Genomic DNA, 13,339 nt, shown 5'->3' with positions numbered 1-13,339 from the left:
AGTCAAGTAAGTTAAGAGTTACAAATGGTTACTGAGTTCAGACATATATATATTCCACATCAGCATAGATGGCTGAAGTTTCCTTTTCAGTCTTTCTGTATTCATTGAAAACTATATTTCTGAAGCTTGCATCGTATTCATGAACTTCAAATTCATATTAAGTTCATTAATGGAAGAAATAGTTTTGGTCAAGTACTAGACAGAAATTATTACATTAATTTACATTAATTTACTTAGATACAAGTTTGATATTAGCCTCATTTCTCTTTCAAACTAAAACATGATGAAATGTATATACAGGACTCTTGATAACATTTGTGTCACTAGTTGCTTTTGCTTAATGATATATATTATCAAAGCATATTTCATTCATGTGTAACACCTTGTATATATACATTTTTGTTTCATATAAATTTTGTTATCTTTTTGTAAATTATTTATTCAGATGCATACAAATATATTTATAGTCATTTATTAATATACTTTTTCCATTACTTGCAGATTCCGATGAGAAATATGAAAATACATGGATAAAATGAAATGACACAACTAATGAGTACCATTAAAATTCAGTGGAGATCTTCAGAAGCAATTATCTCAAGTTTATAGTCTAATTAGCATCATTGGAATATATATTTGTATAAAAATATGTAGTTGTTATTGCATGTATACAGATAATGTTAAAACAAGAACATAATGGATTTTCATTGACAAAGCTAATGCAATATTTGAAATCTTTTAAATGTTTTGTTTTTGCCACATTTATCATATGGTGTTAAACTTTTTCTCACAGGGATTATTGCAGAAGGAAAATATTTTAAAATTTGTTATTTTTTTAAATCTCTTTTTTGCAAATAGTACCATTAAGATTGCTTATATTTATTGACAATTCTAATTCTGACACATCAATACATTCCTAACAACAACAAAAATGATCATTGGTCTAATAAACAGATCACTGGCCTAATAAACAGATCACTGTTATAATAACCATGTCATTGACATAATAACTAGAACCAGAAATGAAGTAAAACCAACAATGTAATTAAAAGTCAGTGTGTTATTTATTTCCACAAAATACAAATAGAAAATTAATGATAAAAAAAATAGAATGCTCTGAATGAATTCCAAAAGTTTCCAGTCCAAAATGTCTTTGAGCTAAAAAAATCCAAATTATAGAATGCTCTGAATGAATTCCAATAGTTTCCAGTCCAACATGACTTTGATCTAAAAAAAAACCAAAGTAATGCTTTAATCCAAAAGTCAATGAGCACTTTAGTAATTCAGTATTAAATTAAATAAATAAATAATTTCATTCTGATTATTTTTTATTTCAACAGCACAACTATAACTTTAGTCACAGATTCCAAGAGACTGATCTAAAACAGGAATTTAATTACGTTTCTATCAGCTTCCTATTTATACACACTTGACCTAGGACATAAAATAAAGTGAAACATTCCAGAGAAAATTCCAGTTTAATTGTAAACAGGATTGAGCCTAGAATGTTCCAAATTAAAATGCTATATAAACATTATATTTACAACTTACACTCGTGGACAAAAGTAAGTTATGTAATCATACTATTCATATTATTTAAAATACAACTTCAAAAACAATGGACAGAAGTTAGGCATATAAGACATACATAACAATAGAGGCATGCTGTTTAAGAATTCATTTTACAAATATAGTATTTATTATTTGTATTCATGCCAATTTAGTATTTATGTACAGAATATGTCTATAAATTTTATATTAAGCATCAAATGTTTGTACACACGGTAACCATGAATGGTAATCTAAAATAGTTTCTATCTTTTTATTCTATAAAAATCCAAGATCATTTTTTCTCGTCCTCTTTGAGGAAGACGTTTAATTTTGGCAGCAGTTATTTGCCTCAATATAGTTTTGGAGCAATGGCTCTGTGGATATATCAGTAGTTGTATGCATTTTCTTATGCAGTGAAATAAAGCACCATGGAGGTACAAACAATGTGGCAATCTGCATGGTCCAATATCAAGGAAATTCATGCACTAAGTCAAACTTTAAAGCCTAATAAAGGATATAATATTTCAGATAAAAATACTCCTGACATACTCTTTTTATTTTATTTACAGATAAAATCATAATACAAAGTGCTATACAACAATTAAAACGATTTTAATCATTAATTAAAAATACATGTTTTACTGACTGATACAAAATCCAGTACAGTTGATTCATTAAACAGTCGATCTTCAATACTATTATCATACTCAAGCATAGCTGTGTTACCTAGTGAATATACATTGAAACATTTTGCAGGATAAAAATTGCTGCTGTTGTATTACATCTAAAAAAAATTAAGTTTTTGTATTTTATTTTTGTAATATTTTCTATCAAATAAAAATGAAAGCTATATTTTGTAATGTTGTAATAATACAATGCTTGTGAAATATATATATATATATATATATATATATATATATATATATATATATATATATATATATATATACACATTCCACTTTTGTGTTGATGGATAGGATATTGTTTCTATTTTATTAATATTGCAAACCTATAATGTGGTTTGCAGTGCATCACAGTGTGACTTTTCTCGGCAGTACTCATGTACTTGAACCAGGGTGGCAAAGTGGTCTGAGGCACTTGCCTTTACAGATCAGTGACATTTTTACCTCTGTCCACATGGGTTTGAGCCTCATCTCAGCCAGTGTGGGTATCTGAGAATGCTTGCCAGTAGCTTCACATTGGTTGGTGGTTCGTTGTTCCCAGGTTCTTCCTTCTCTCAAAGAATATGCTCTGCCATGTATCATATGCTGACAAAACCCACCAAACCAAGTCAACCAGACTAGGCATCTTCATTTCACAAGCCTGATAAACCCATTAGGTGACATTACATTATGGATGCTAGAAGCTACCTATTTTGATTCATCATATTTCATTCACAGATAGTCGGGCCAAGGCATGTAGTGAAATAATGTCTGTCCTAGATTAAATCATAATTAATACTAGAAAGGGGATTATTTGGGTGATAGGGCTTGGAATTAGGTGATGGGATGTTTATTTAACATTAATTCTCAAAGGGCAGCCAAATTATAAAAGACTATCAGCACTGACGCATAGCATATCAACAGGTTCTAAAGAACTGTCGGGTAAAATTTTAGCACATTGGTACCATGGTAAAAGACCTTGACATATACTTTGTCCCTGCTTTTAGTACATTGGTACCATGGTAAAAGACCCTTGACAAATACTTTGTACATCCTTAGCTGTTCCTGTTTTATGGATGTGCAACTTAAAGTTATGTTTGTTTTGTTTCAAACATATCATATTTTCCAAGGTCAGTCTTTACTAAGCATGTTATCTGTGCATTTAGTGTATAATAGGTAAATCAGTTGCATAGTGCTTTAAGGTAGTGATATATTAAAATAACTACTTTCAGGTGGCATTACGTTTATAGCTGAACAGAGATTATGTTCCCTCCACTCACCCATTGCATACATATACAGTTAGAATGCCTTTCAATCTACTAAAGTCATAAAGATAAACAGAGAAAGGCCTACAAATCATCTTGAATGAGGAATATCTACATAAGGAGTGAGTTAAAATCCTGATTTAATAGCTTAGACCTAAAGATAAATCTCAGAGCTGACTATCTACCTGCTACTGGAATTCAGCTAAATGCAATGTCTGGATAAAACGCATCAGACTCTGTGTAGATTACTGTGCTCATAAGGGCACTGAAGTACAAAAATATAAGCAATAACATTTGGCTTGACAACAAGATCATTTATGACTGGTTTTCAAACCTTTTTTTTACAAAATACCAGTAGTTGTGTGGTTAAATGAAACCATTTTTATTTAGAAACAATTACATATTGGTGGAAGTGTTTTGGTGAATACACTCATATCAATACCGTATTGTGTTCTAGAATACTCATACCAACAATGATTTCAATATGTCCACAGTGGTACTATAAATTGTTACTTGTTTAGGCTCTAATAAACAGTAACAAGAAAAGAGTAAAGACAAAAGGCTTTGTAAACTTTAACAAATAATTTATTTACCGAGAAAAACAAGATAAAAATGGAAAAAAGAACTTACAGTTTTAAGAATCAAATCGAAAAATAATCCACGAATAATTCAAGAATTAAAAATTAGAAGTCCTAGTAATAATTTTTTTTTCATGAAATTGAGTTTGAGTCCTGACGAAATTCCAAAATGTAAGGTGATGAAGTATGCTATAGCCAGTGTATTACTGATATGTCTACAATTCTTTGTTGTACCACGAAAAATAATATTCCGGTGATTGAATTCCAAATAAAAGTGCAATAAATGTTTTTGTCCAAAAATTCTGTATGCGCACTTAAATGTTCTCCAGGGAATAGAATTAATCTCTAGAATCCAAAAAATTTGAAAAAAATTAAAATGTAACTCGAACTGGTCACAACAGAGAAAAACCCATTTTGATATCTATATGTTTAGAAGCCAAACTGAGGTTATTTCTTAAAACATTGGTATTAAACCTGACTACTGCGCAACTCTGGTAAAACCAGAATTTTGATATAGAGACTATTGCATGTAAAAACTCGTGTACATCTAGTACAGCCTCGATTCCACCCAAAAATCACATGTTAAGAATGAATAAAAAATGAAGTTGTTTACTCGAACTGTTACTAATTTTTAATCAAGGTCAGGAACTATGTCAGCATAAAGCTACAAAGATCTGTTTTTAGTGTGTTTACGACAAAACACTCAGGTCAAACTAATTTCTGGAAAATGTAAAATTCCAGTAAGCAAATTACAATAACATGTAATAGAATAATATTTTTTTTAAACTAACAAACAATTAAATTAAATCAATATACATAACAAAATGTTTCGATTAGGACAATACCATTCAGAGTCATCTTCATATTGCTGTAGTATTTGAGTGAAAACTCCATATTAATATGATCATCCATTTACAAGAAGTAACCATATGCAGAATTTCTAGATGACATTGAAGTCGGTCACACTGGCTTTGGATCATCCTCAGCATAACATAATACCAGGAATACATTGGAAAAGTAGAATATTTTAGTACAGTAAACTACATTGGTGTGGTAATGTTATCACCATCAGTACAGGATAAGTAGATATAGCTGTACTTAGAGTGTTTACATTTTGCAATGACTCATTGGCATACTTTTCATGTAAGACCAGCTACATATATTAAGAAGTGTACAAAAAGTAATAGCAATGCATCCAATCATGGCCTAGTGATGAAATCATTTTCAACATGGCAACCATGGCCTAGTGATAAAATCATTTTCAACATGACAACCATGGCCTAGTCATTTTCAACATGACAACAATGGCCTAGTGATTAAATCATTTTCAGCATCACAACCATGGCCTAGTGTTTAAATAATTTTCAACATGACAACTATGAACTATTAAGTACATCATTTTCAACATGACAACCATGGCCTGTTAAGTAAATCACTTTCAACATCACAACCATGGCCTAATAATTGAATCATGTTCAACATGAAAATCATGGCTTAGTGATTAAATCATTTTCAACATCACAACCATGGCCTAGAGATAAAATCATTTTCAACATGACAACCATGGCCTAGTGATAAAATCATTTTCATCATCACAACCATGGCCTATTAATTAAATCAATTTCAACATGACAACCATGGCTTAGTGATAAAATCATAATCAACATGACAACCATGGCCTAGTGATGAAATCATGTTCAAAATGACAACCATGTCCTAGTGATTAAATCATTTTCAACATGACAACCATGTCCTAGCAATTAAATCATTTTCAACATAACAACCATGGCATAGTAATTAGATCATTTTCAATATGACAACCATGGCCTAGCAATTAAATCATTTTTAATGTGACAACCATGGCCTAGTAATTATATCATTTTCAACATGACAACCATGGCCTATTAAGTTATTTTCAACATAGGAACCATGGACTAGTAATTAAATCATTTTCAGCATGACATCCATGGCCTAGTAATTAAGTCAATTTCAACACAACCATGGCCTTGTAATTAAATCATTTTCAACATGACAACCATGGCCTAGTGATAAAATCATTTTCAACATCACAACCATGGCTTAGTGATAAAATCATTTTCAACATGACAACCATGGCCTAGTGATAAAATCATTTACAACATAACAACTATAGCCTTGTAATTAAATCATTTTCAACATGACAACCATGGCCTAGTGATAAAATCTTTTTCAACATGACAATCATGGCCTAGTGATAAAATCATTTTCAACATGACAACCATGGCCTAGTGATAAAATCATTTACAACATAACAACTATAGCCTAGTAATTATATCATTTTCAACATGATAACCATGGCCTAGTAATTAAATCATTTTCAACATGACAAAAATGGCTTAGTGATAAAATCATTTTCAACATGACAAAAATGGCTTAGTGATAAAATCATTTTCAACATCACCATCATGGCCTGGTGATGAAATCATTTTCAACATCACCACCATGGCCTAGTGAGATAATCATTTTCAACATCACAACCATGGCCTAGTAATTAAATCATTTTCAACATCACAAACATGGGTTAGTGGTAAAATCATTTTCAACATGACAATCATTGCCTAGTGATGTAATAATTTTCAGCATGATAACATGGCCTAGTGATAAAATCATTTTCAACATAACAACTATGGCCTAATAATTGTAACATTTTCAACTTGACAACCATGGCGTAGTAATTAATTCAGTTTCAATAGGAAAACCATGGCCTAGTAATTAAATCATTTTCAACATGACAACCATGGCCTAGTAAGTATATCATTCTCAGCATAACAACTATGGCCTAGTAAGTATATCATTTTCAGCATAACAACTGTGTCCTAGTAAGTATATCATTTTCAGCATAACAACTATGGCCTAGTAAGTATATCATTTTCAACATGACAACCATGGCATAGTAATTGAAACATTTTCAACATAACAACCATAGCCTAGTAAGTGTATCATTTTCAGCATACATCCTTGACATGAACGAATCATTTTCAAGATGACAACCATGGCCTAGTAATTAAATCATTTTCAACATAACAACCATGGCCTAGTAAGTATATCATTTTCAGCATAACAACTATGGCCTAGTAAGTATATCATTTTCAGCATAACAACTGTGTCCTAGTAAGTATATCATTTTCAGCATAACAACTATGGCCTAGTAAGTATATCATTTTCAACATGACAACCATGGCATAGTAATTGAAACATTTTCAACATAACAACCATAGCCTAGTAAGTGTATCATTTTCAGCATACATCCTTGACATGAACGAATCATTTTCAAGATGACAACCATGGCCTAGTCATTAAATCATTTTCAACATGACAACCATTGCCTTGTAATTAAATCATTGTCAACATCACAGCCATGGCCTAGTGATAAAATTATTTTTCAACATCACAACCATGGCCTAGTAATTGAATCATTTTCAACATCACAATCATGGCTTAGTGGTAAAATCATTTTCAACATTACAATCATGACCTAGTGAAGAAATCATTGTCAGCATGACAACCATGGTCTAGTGATAAAATCATTTTCAACATAACAACTGTGGCCTAGTAATTATATCATTTTCAACATGACAGCCATGGCCTAGTAATTAAATCATTTTCAATGCAACAACCATGGCCTAGTAATTAAATCATTTTCAACATGACATCCAATGCCTAATAATTAAATATCATTTTCATCAGCGCAACCATGGCCTAGTAATTAAATCATTTTCAAGATCACAACCATGGCTTAGTGGTAATATTTTTTTCAACATGATAATCATGGCCTAGTGATGAAATCGTTTTCAGCATGACAACCATGGCCTAGTGATAAAATCATTTTCAACATAACAACCATGGCCTAGTAATTATAACATTTTCAACATGACAACCATGGCCTAGCTATTAAATCATTTTCAACACAACAACTATGGCCTAGTAATTAAATCATTTTCAACATCAGAACCATGGCCTAGTGATTAAATAACTTTCAACATTACAACCATGGCTTAGTGGTAAAATCATTTTCAACATGAAAATCATGCCTAGTGATGAAATCATTTTCAGCATGACAACAATGGCCTGGTGATGAAATCAGTTTCAACATCACAACCATGTCCTAGTGATAAAATAATTTTCAGCATAACAACTCTGGCCTAGTAATTATATCATTTTCATCATTACATCCATGATCTAGCAATTAAAGCATTTTCAACATCACAACCATGGCTTAGTAGTAAAATCATTTTCAGCATGACAATCATGGCCTAGTGATGAAATCATTTTCAACATAACTATAGCCTAGTAATTATATCATTTTCAACATGACAACCATGGCCTAGTAATTGAATCATTGTCAACATGACAACCATGGCCTAGTGATTAAATCATTTTCAATATGACAACCATGGCCTATTGAAAAAGTCTTTTTCAACAAGACAACCATGGCCATAATGTTGGATATCTTATAGTACCTTATTCATTTGAATATCATATTTTGATGAATATCCCGTGTCAATACGACCATATATTTAGGAGAAGCAGCATTATCAAGATTTTCAGGACAGCCACCATGTTGGTAATATATAATGTCAGCTTGATCTCATTATCACTTTGGAAATGTTTTGATGTACAAAATGCAGTGACCATCCATTCAGGAGATGTAGTGGCATCATTTTGGAAGCCAGATTGTCACTGTTTTCAGTGAAGACCATGTCAACCTCAAAAGAAGCACTTTAGTGAGAACTCCATGCTAATCTGACCATCCAGTGTGGAGAAGAAAGTTTGATGATGGCCATGTTGGAGATCATATTGGTACCTTACAAACAGCTGGAACAGGTCATTAGTATCAACCTTTTAGATAGCCTTTATGCTCCCTATTTTGGATGTCACATCAGTACCGATTTGTATTTTAGACCAAAAGACATGATTTAAAGTTTTATAGTTAAAAGTCAATATCAATATGTCTATCCTTTGGGAAGATTCAAAATGGACATTATTGCTGTCATTCATATTGAAAGTCAGATTGTCACCATATTCTTAAGGGCCAAGTATTCATCCAAAAATATTTGTGGCTATAACACCATGATAAAACAAGATAGTCTCCATTTGGGATGCGCCATTTTAATTTAGAACCAGATACTCTAAATGTATTCTAAATGAAAATCCCAAGTCAGTATGAATATACGGTCTGGGGGACCATTCCATTCATGGCCAGCTAGACTTTAGGATGAATGTATTTGTTAAGCTTCAAGTCAGTTTTCTCAGATGTAGGAGTAATAACAATAACATACTTGTTATAACTGACAGACAATGGAAGACATACCTGTGTTCTCATCAGTGACCAATAAATGATAAGCACCTGACTGACAATGAAGGAAATACAGCAATGATATGTTCTCATCAGTGACCAATAAATGATAAGCACCTGACTGACAATGAAGGAAATACAGCAATGATATGTTCTCACCAATGACCAATATATAATAAACACCTGACTGACAATGGAGGACATACATCAATGATGTGTTATCATCAGTGACCAATATGTAAAAAACACCTGACTGACAATGAAGGACATACAGCAATGATGTGGTCTCATCATTGACCAATGGATGATAAACACCTGACTGACAATGAAGAAAATGCAGCAATGATGTGTTCTCACCAGTGACCACTATATAATAAACACCTGACTGACAATGGAGGACATACATCAATGATGTGTTATCATCAATGACCAATATGTAAAAAACACCTGACTGACAATGAAGGACATACAGCAATGATGTGTTCTCACCAGTGACCAATATGTAATAAACACCTGACTGACAATGAAGGACATACAGCAATGATGTGGTCTCATCATTGACCAGTGGATGATAAACACCTGACTGACAATGAAGGACATACAGCAATGATGTGTTCTCATCAGTGACCAATATATAATAAACACCTGACTGACAATGAAGGACATACATCAGTGATGTGTTCTCATCAGTGACCAGTAGATAATAAACACCTGACATTGAAGGACATAAAGCAATGATGTGTTCTCATCAGTGACCAATATATAATAAACACCTGACTGACATTGAAAGACATACAGCAATGATGTGTTCTCATCAGTGACCAATATATAATAAACACCTGACTGACATTGAAGGACATACAGCAATGCTGTGTTCTCATCAGTGACCAATAGATGATAAACACCTGACTGACAATGAAGGACATACAGCAATGATGTGTTCTCATCAGTGACCAATAGATGATAAACACCTGACTGACAATGAAGGACATACAGCAATGATGTGTTCTCATCAGTGACCAATAGATAATAAACACCTGACTGGCAATGAAGGACATACAGCAATGACTTGTTCTCGTCACTGACCAATAGATAATAGACACCTGACTAACAATGGAGGACATTCAGCAATTTATCTGTTCTCATAAAATTAAAATCCAAATCTATATAATAATGTTATCTTAGTTAAAATCCCAAACTATATAATACTGTTATTTTAATTATAATAACAAACTATATAATAATGTCATATTAATTAATGTATCAAAACAATAGGATCATGTTATTGTAAATAAAAATTATTTAGATAAATGTCAACCTTAGGCCCAGTATTCTAAAAATGGGTTTATGTAGACATTTTCAGGGTGTGGAACTAACGATAGCCCATTAGGCAGACTACTTGAGTTCACTACAATAATTAAGTTGTATATAGATCTAAACAGGATTTGGTAAATGTTATTAAAACTTAAATAAGAACTGGCTTAAATTGGTTTAGTGCAAAATAAGATAAAATATAAAACAAATTTTTAGTATAAAACCAATTTCTAAGAGAATTTTTTTATTTGCATGGCTGTTTGTGTGTGTTTATTAAAACTTTTGATGGATAGGTTTATTATTATTATTATTATTGTTATTATTAATGCTCACATTGTTTACTGACAGTACAAGTACATGTAGGCCTACATGACGTGATGCTATTATTCAGACTTTCCAAAGTCGGTCTCTACTTTTAAGTCGATATATAAAAAGACATTCACGCAGCAGTTATAGCCTCGTTTTGATATTTAGTTTTCGATATCAGGAACGGCGACACGTCCAAAACGAATATTATGAAAGGGATCCATTAAGATAATGTGGTAGTATCAAGTCCAGCAACCTTGATCAATGACCTTTGAACTGAAAAGTCAAGTTGGAGCTGCCTTTCTTCCAAAATGTAATGCAACGATTTATTTGATGAAACATGGGTAAGGAAAACAAGATGAAAAATCGAAGTTATCATATTAAACGAAAATTGACAAAATTAACTTCTTTGAACATGACCTTTGAAACCTCTTGTTTGTATTATAATTGGGTGCCATTGCTGAAAGTCATCTTATAACTAAATCGTTCACTGAAATATATTTCACCCTTTCAATCCCTTTTTCTGAATTTTTATTTATAATACTGAATTGTTTCCTACAGTAGTTCTACTACTACTAATAATAATAATAATAATAATATTAATAATGTTGTTGTTATTATTATTATTATTATTATTCATCGGAATTTCCATTTTTTTACTTTTGATATCAGTATGATAATTATCAGTATTATTGGTAGTAATATTATACATCCATTTCTTTGATTGATTTATGCTTTGTTGCATGTTTTGTATTAACTTATTCCCTTGTCTAATTGTGTCGCTTTTTCTGGAGTTTAGCCTGGTACCCTGACCCCCATGATGCTCCACACACGAGATTAGGTCCGCACCATTGACTAAATTCAAGATGATCGAATTAATTCAAAATATAAAAATAAATTTGCGATAACGAAATCGCATTAAATTAGTTATTTGTGGCGCATATCCGGCAGTTTTTTCCTTATATTAGTCACAGTTATGTCAATTAAAGAAGTACTGATTTCTTGCTGAAAGTGTTACTATGCAATACTGTCCTTTACAACCAGTGTGCATTACTTGGGTGGGTGCGAGAATTTAGCTGGAAGTCCCTTATGTTCCCCTATTTCTAAGGACCTCAAGACAACAGTCGCTGCCAACTGGAAGATTCCACAACGCAGAGACTAAAATAATTAATTTTAATCAACCATTGACTTTAAATAACGAAACCTCACATTTGCACGGCTTCTCCTTGTTTCACATTTTCATGGCTTCTCCCTGCTCCACAACTTACGCAACTATAGATGTTTCTGCAGTAACCAAACTTACTACAGCTACATATTCTCTCTCTCTCTCTCTCTCTCTCTCTCTCTCTCTCTCTCTCTCTCTATATATATATATATATATATATATATATATATATATATATATATATATACAGCAACAGCCAATTATCATCTCTATGTGTGTGTGTATATAAGATAAATAAAATCTACAACAACCTAGAGTATTATGATCTGCATACACAATTATACATCTTCCGATTACTACGGTGAATTGAGGCACGATGGAAAATCACATTAAAATGGGAACAATAAAAAATGAAAAGGTTGAACGAAAGGCAGCTTTCCTTGTATGAACGTTGACAAAATGATCCTTTGCAAGGCCTATGAAAGTTGATAAGATTATCCTTTTTAAGTTCATATAAAGTTCATAAGATCATTTTTGTTAGGTCTCGTAGTTATTAAAATGCTATATTTTGTATTGTCTCAGAAAGTTAAAACCTTTTCCTTTGTACGGTCTCAGAAACCTTATCCGTTGTAAGGAAAACATAAAATATCAGTAAGATTCTGGTCATGAGGTCGCCAACCAAATGAAAGCTGACGAGCTGTAAGACACCTAGTCCAATAAATCCACCCCCAATCCTGTATTCATATAATTGGTAGTTGGCCCTTGTACGTTAGGGGTGGGGGTCGATTTATCAGAGTGCAAAACACCGTAGAAAAGGAAACTGTTGGATTACCTTATATTTACTGGATTCTGTTTTTTATGAGTTCATTAAAAATTAATACCAAATATAACGAACAATTTGTAAAATAATTGGTTGAGTTATAAATATTACAAATGAAAGCTCAGATACTTTTGAAAGATATTTTGGGTAATTTTCTAAATGAGATCATTGATATGACCGGTAATAGATTTTATTAAGTTTGTATTACTGCAGGAGATACAGGGGTTAAAGTCTAACCTTGTACATATGGCTCGATTATATTATGGCAATAGGAGGCTCAGCAACAATTTTAAAAAAAGAGCGCCTCCCCCCACCACCACTGGTCAAAGCGACCCTCAACTAC

At 32.1% G+C, this 13,339-nt stretch overlaps 1 protein-coding gene across 2 annotated transcripts in view; it reads left to right on the top strand.

Annotated features, from left to right (window-relative positions):
* LOC149774834 (neural cell adhesion molecule 2-like) overlaps nucleotides 1–2,359 on the top strand; it is a 158,442-nt gene extending 156,083 nt beyond the window's left edge. For both annotated transcript variants that reach the window (XM_089944699.1, XM_089944700.1), the window contains one exon: nucleotides 502–2,359. In XM_089944699.1, the coding sequence (XP_089800825.1) occupies nucleotides 502–539 (38 nt within the window). In that variant the 3' untranslated portion in view covers nucleotides 540–2,359. The remainder of the gene's footprint in view (nucleotides 1–501) is intronic.
* Nucleotides 2,360–13,339: the final 10,980 nt, after the last annotated feature.

This window comes from Sinohyriopsis cumingii, unplaced genomic scaffold (genome assembly GCF_028554795.1).
Source record: "Sinohyriopsis cumingii isolate HCF-2022 unplaced genomic scaffold, ASM2855479v2 utg000127l, whole genome shotgun sequence".
Lineage (NCBI taxonomy): Eukaryota > Metazoa > Mollusca > Bivalvia > Unionida > Unionidae > Sinohyriopsis > Sinohyriopsis cumingii.
Note: the sequence above shows the minus strand (reverse complement) of the source record. Positions and strands in the feature narration are given on the sequence as shown.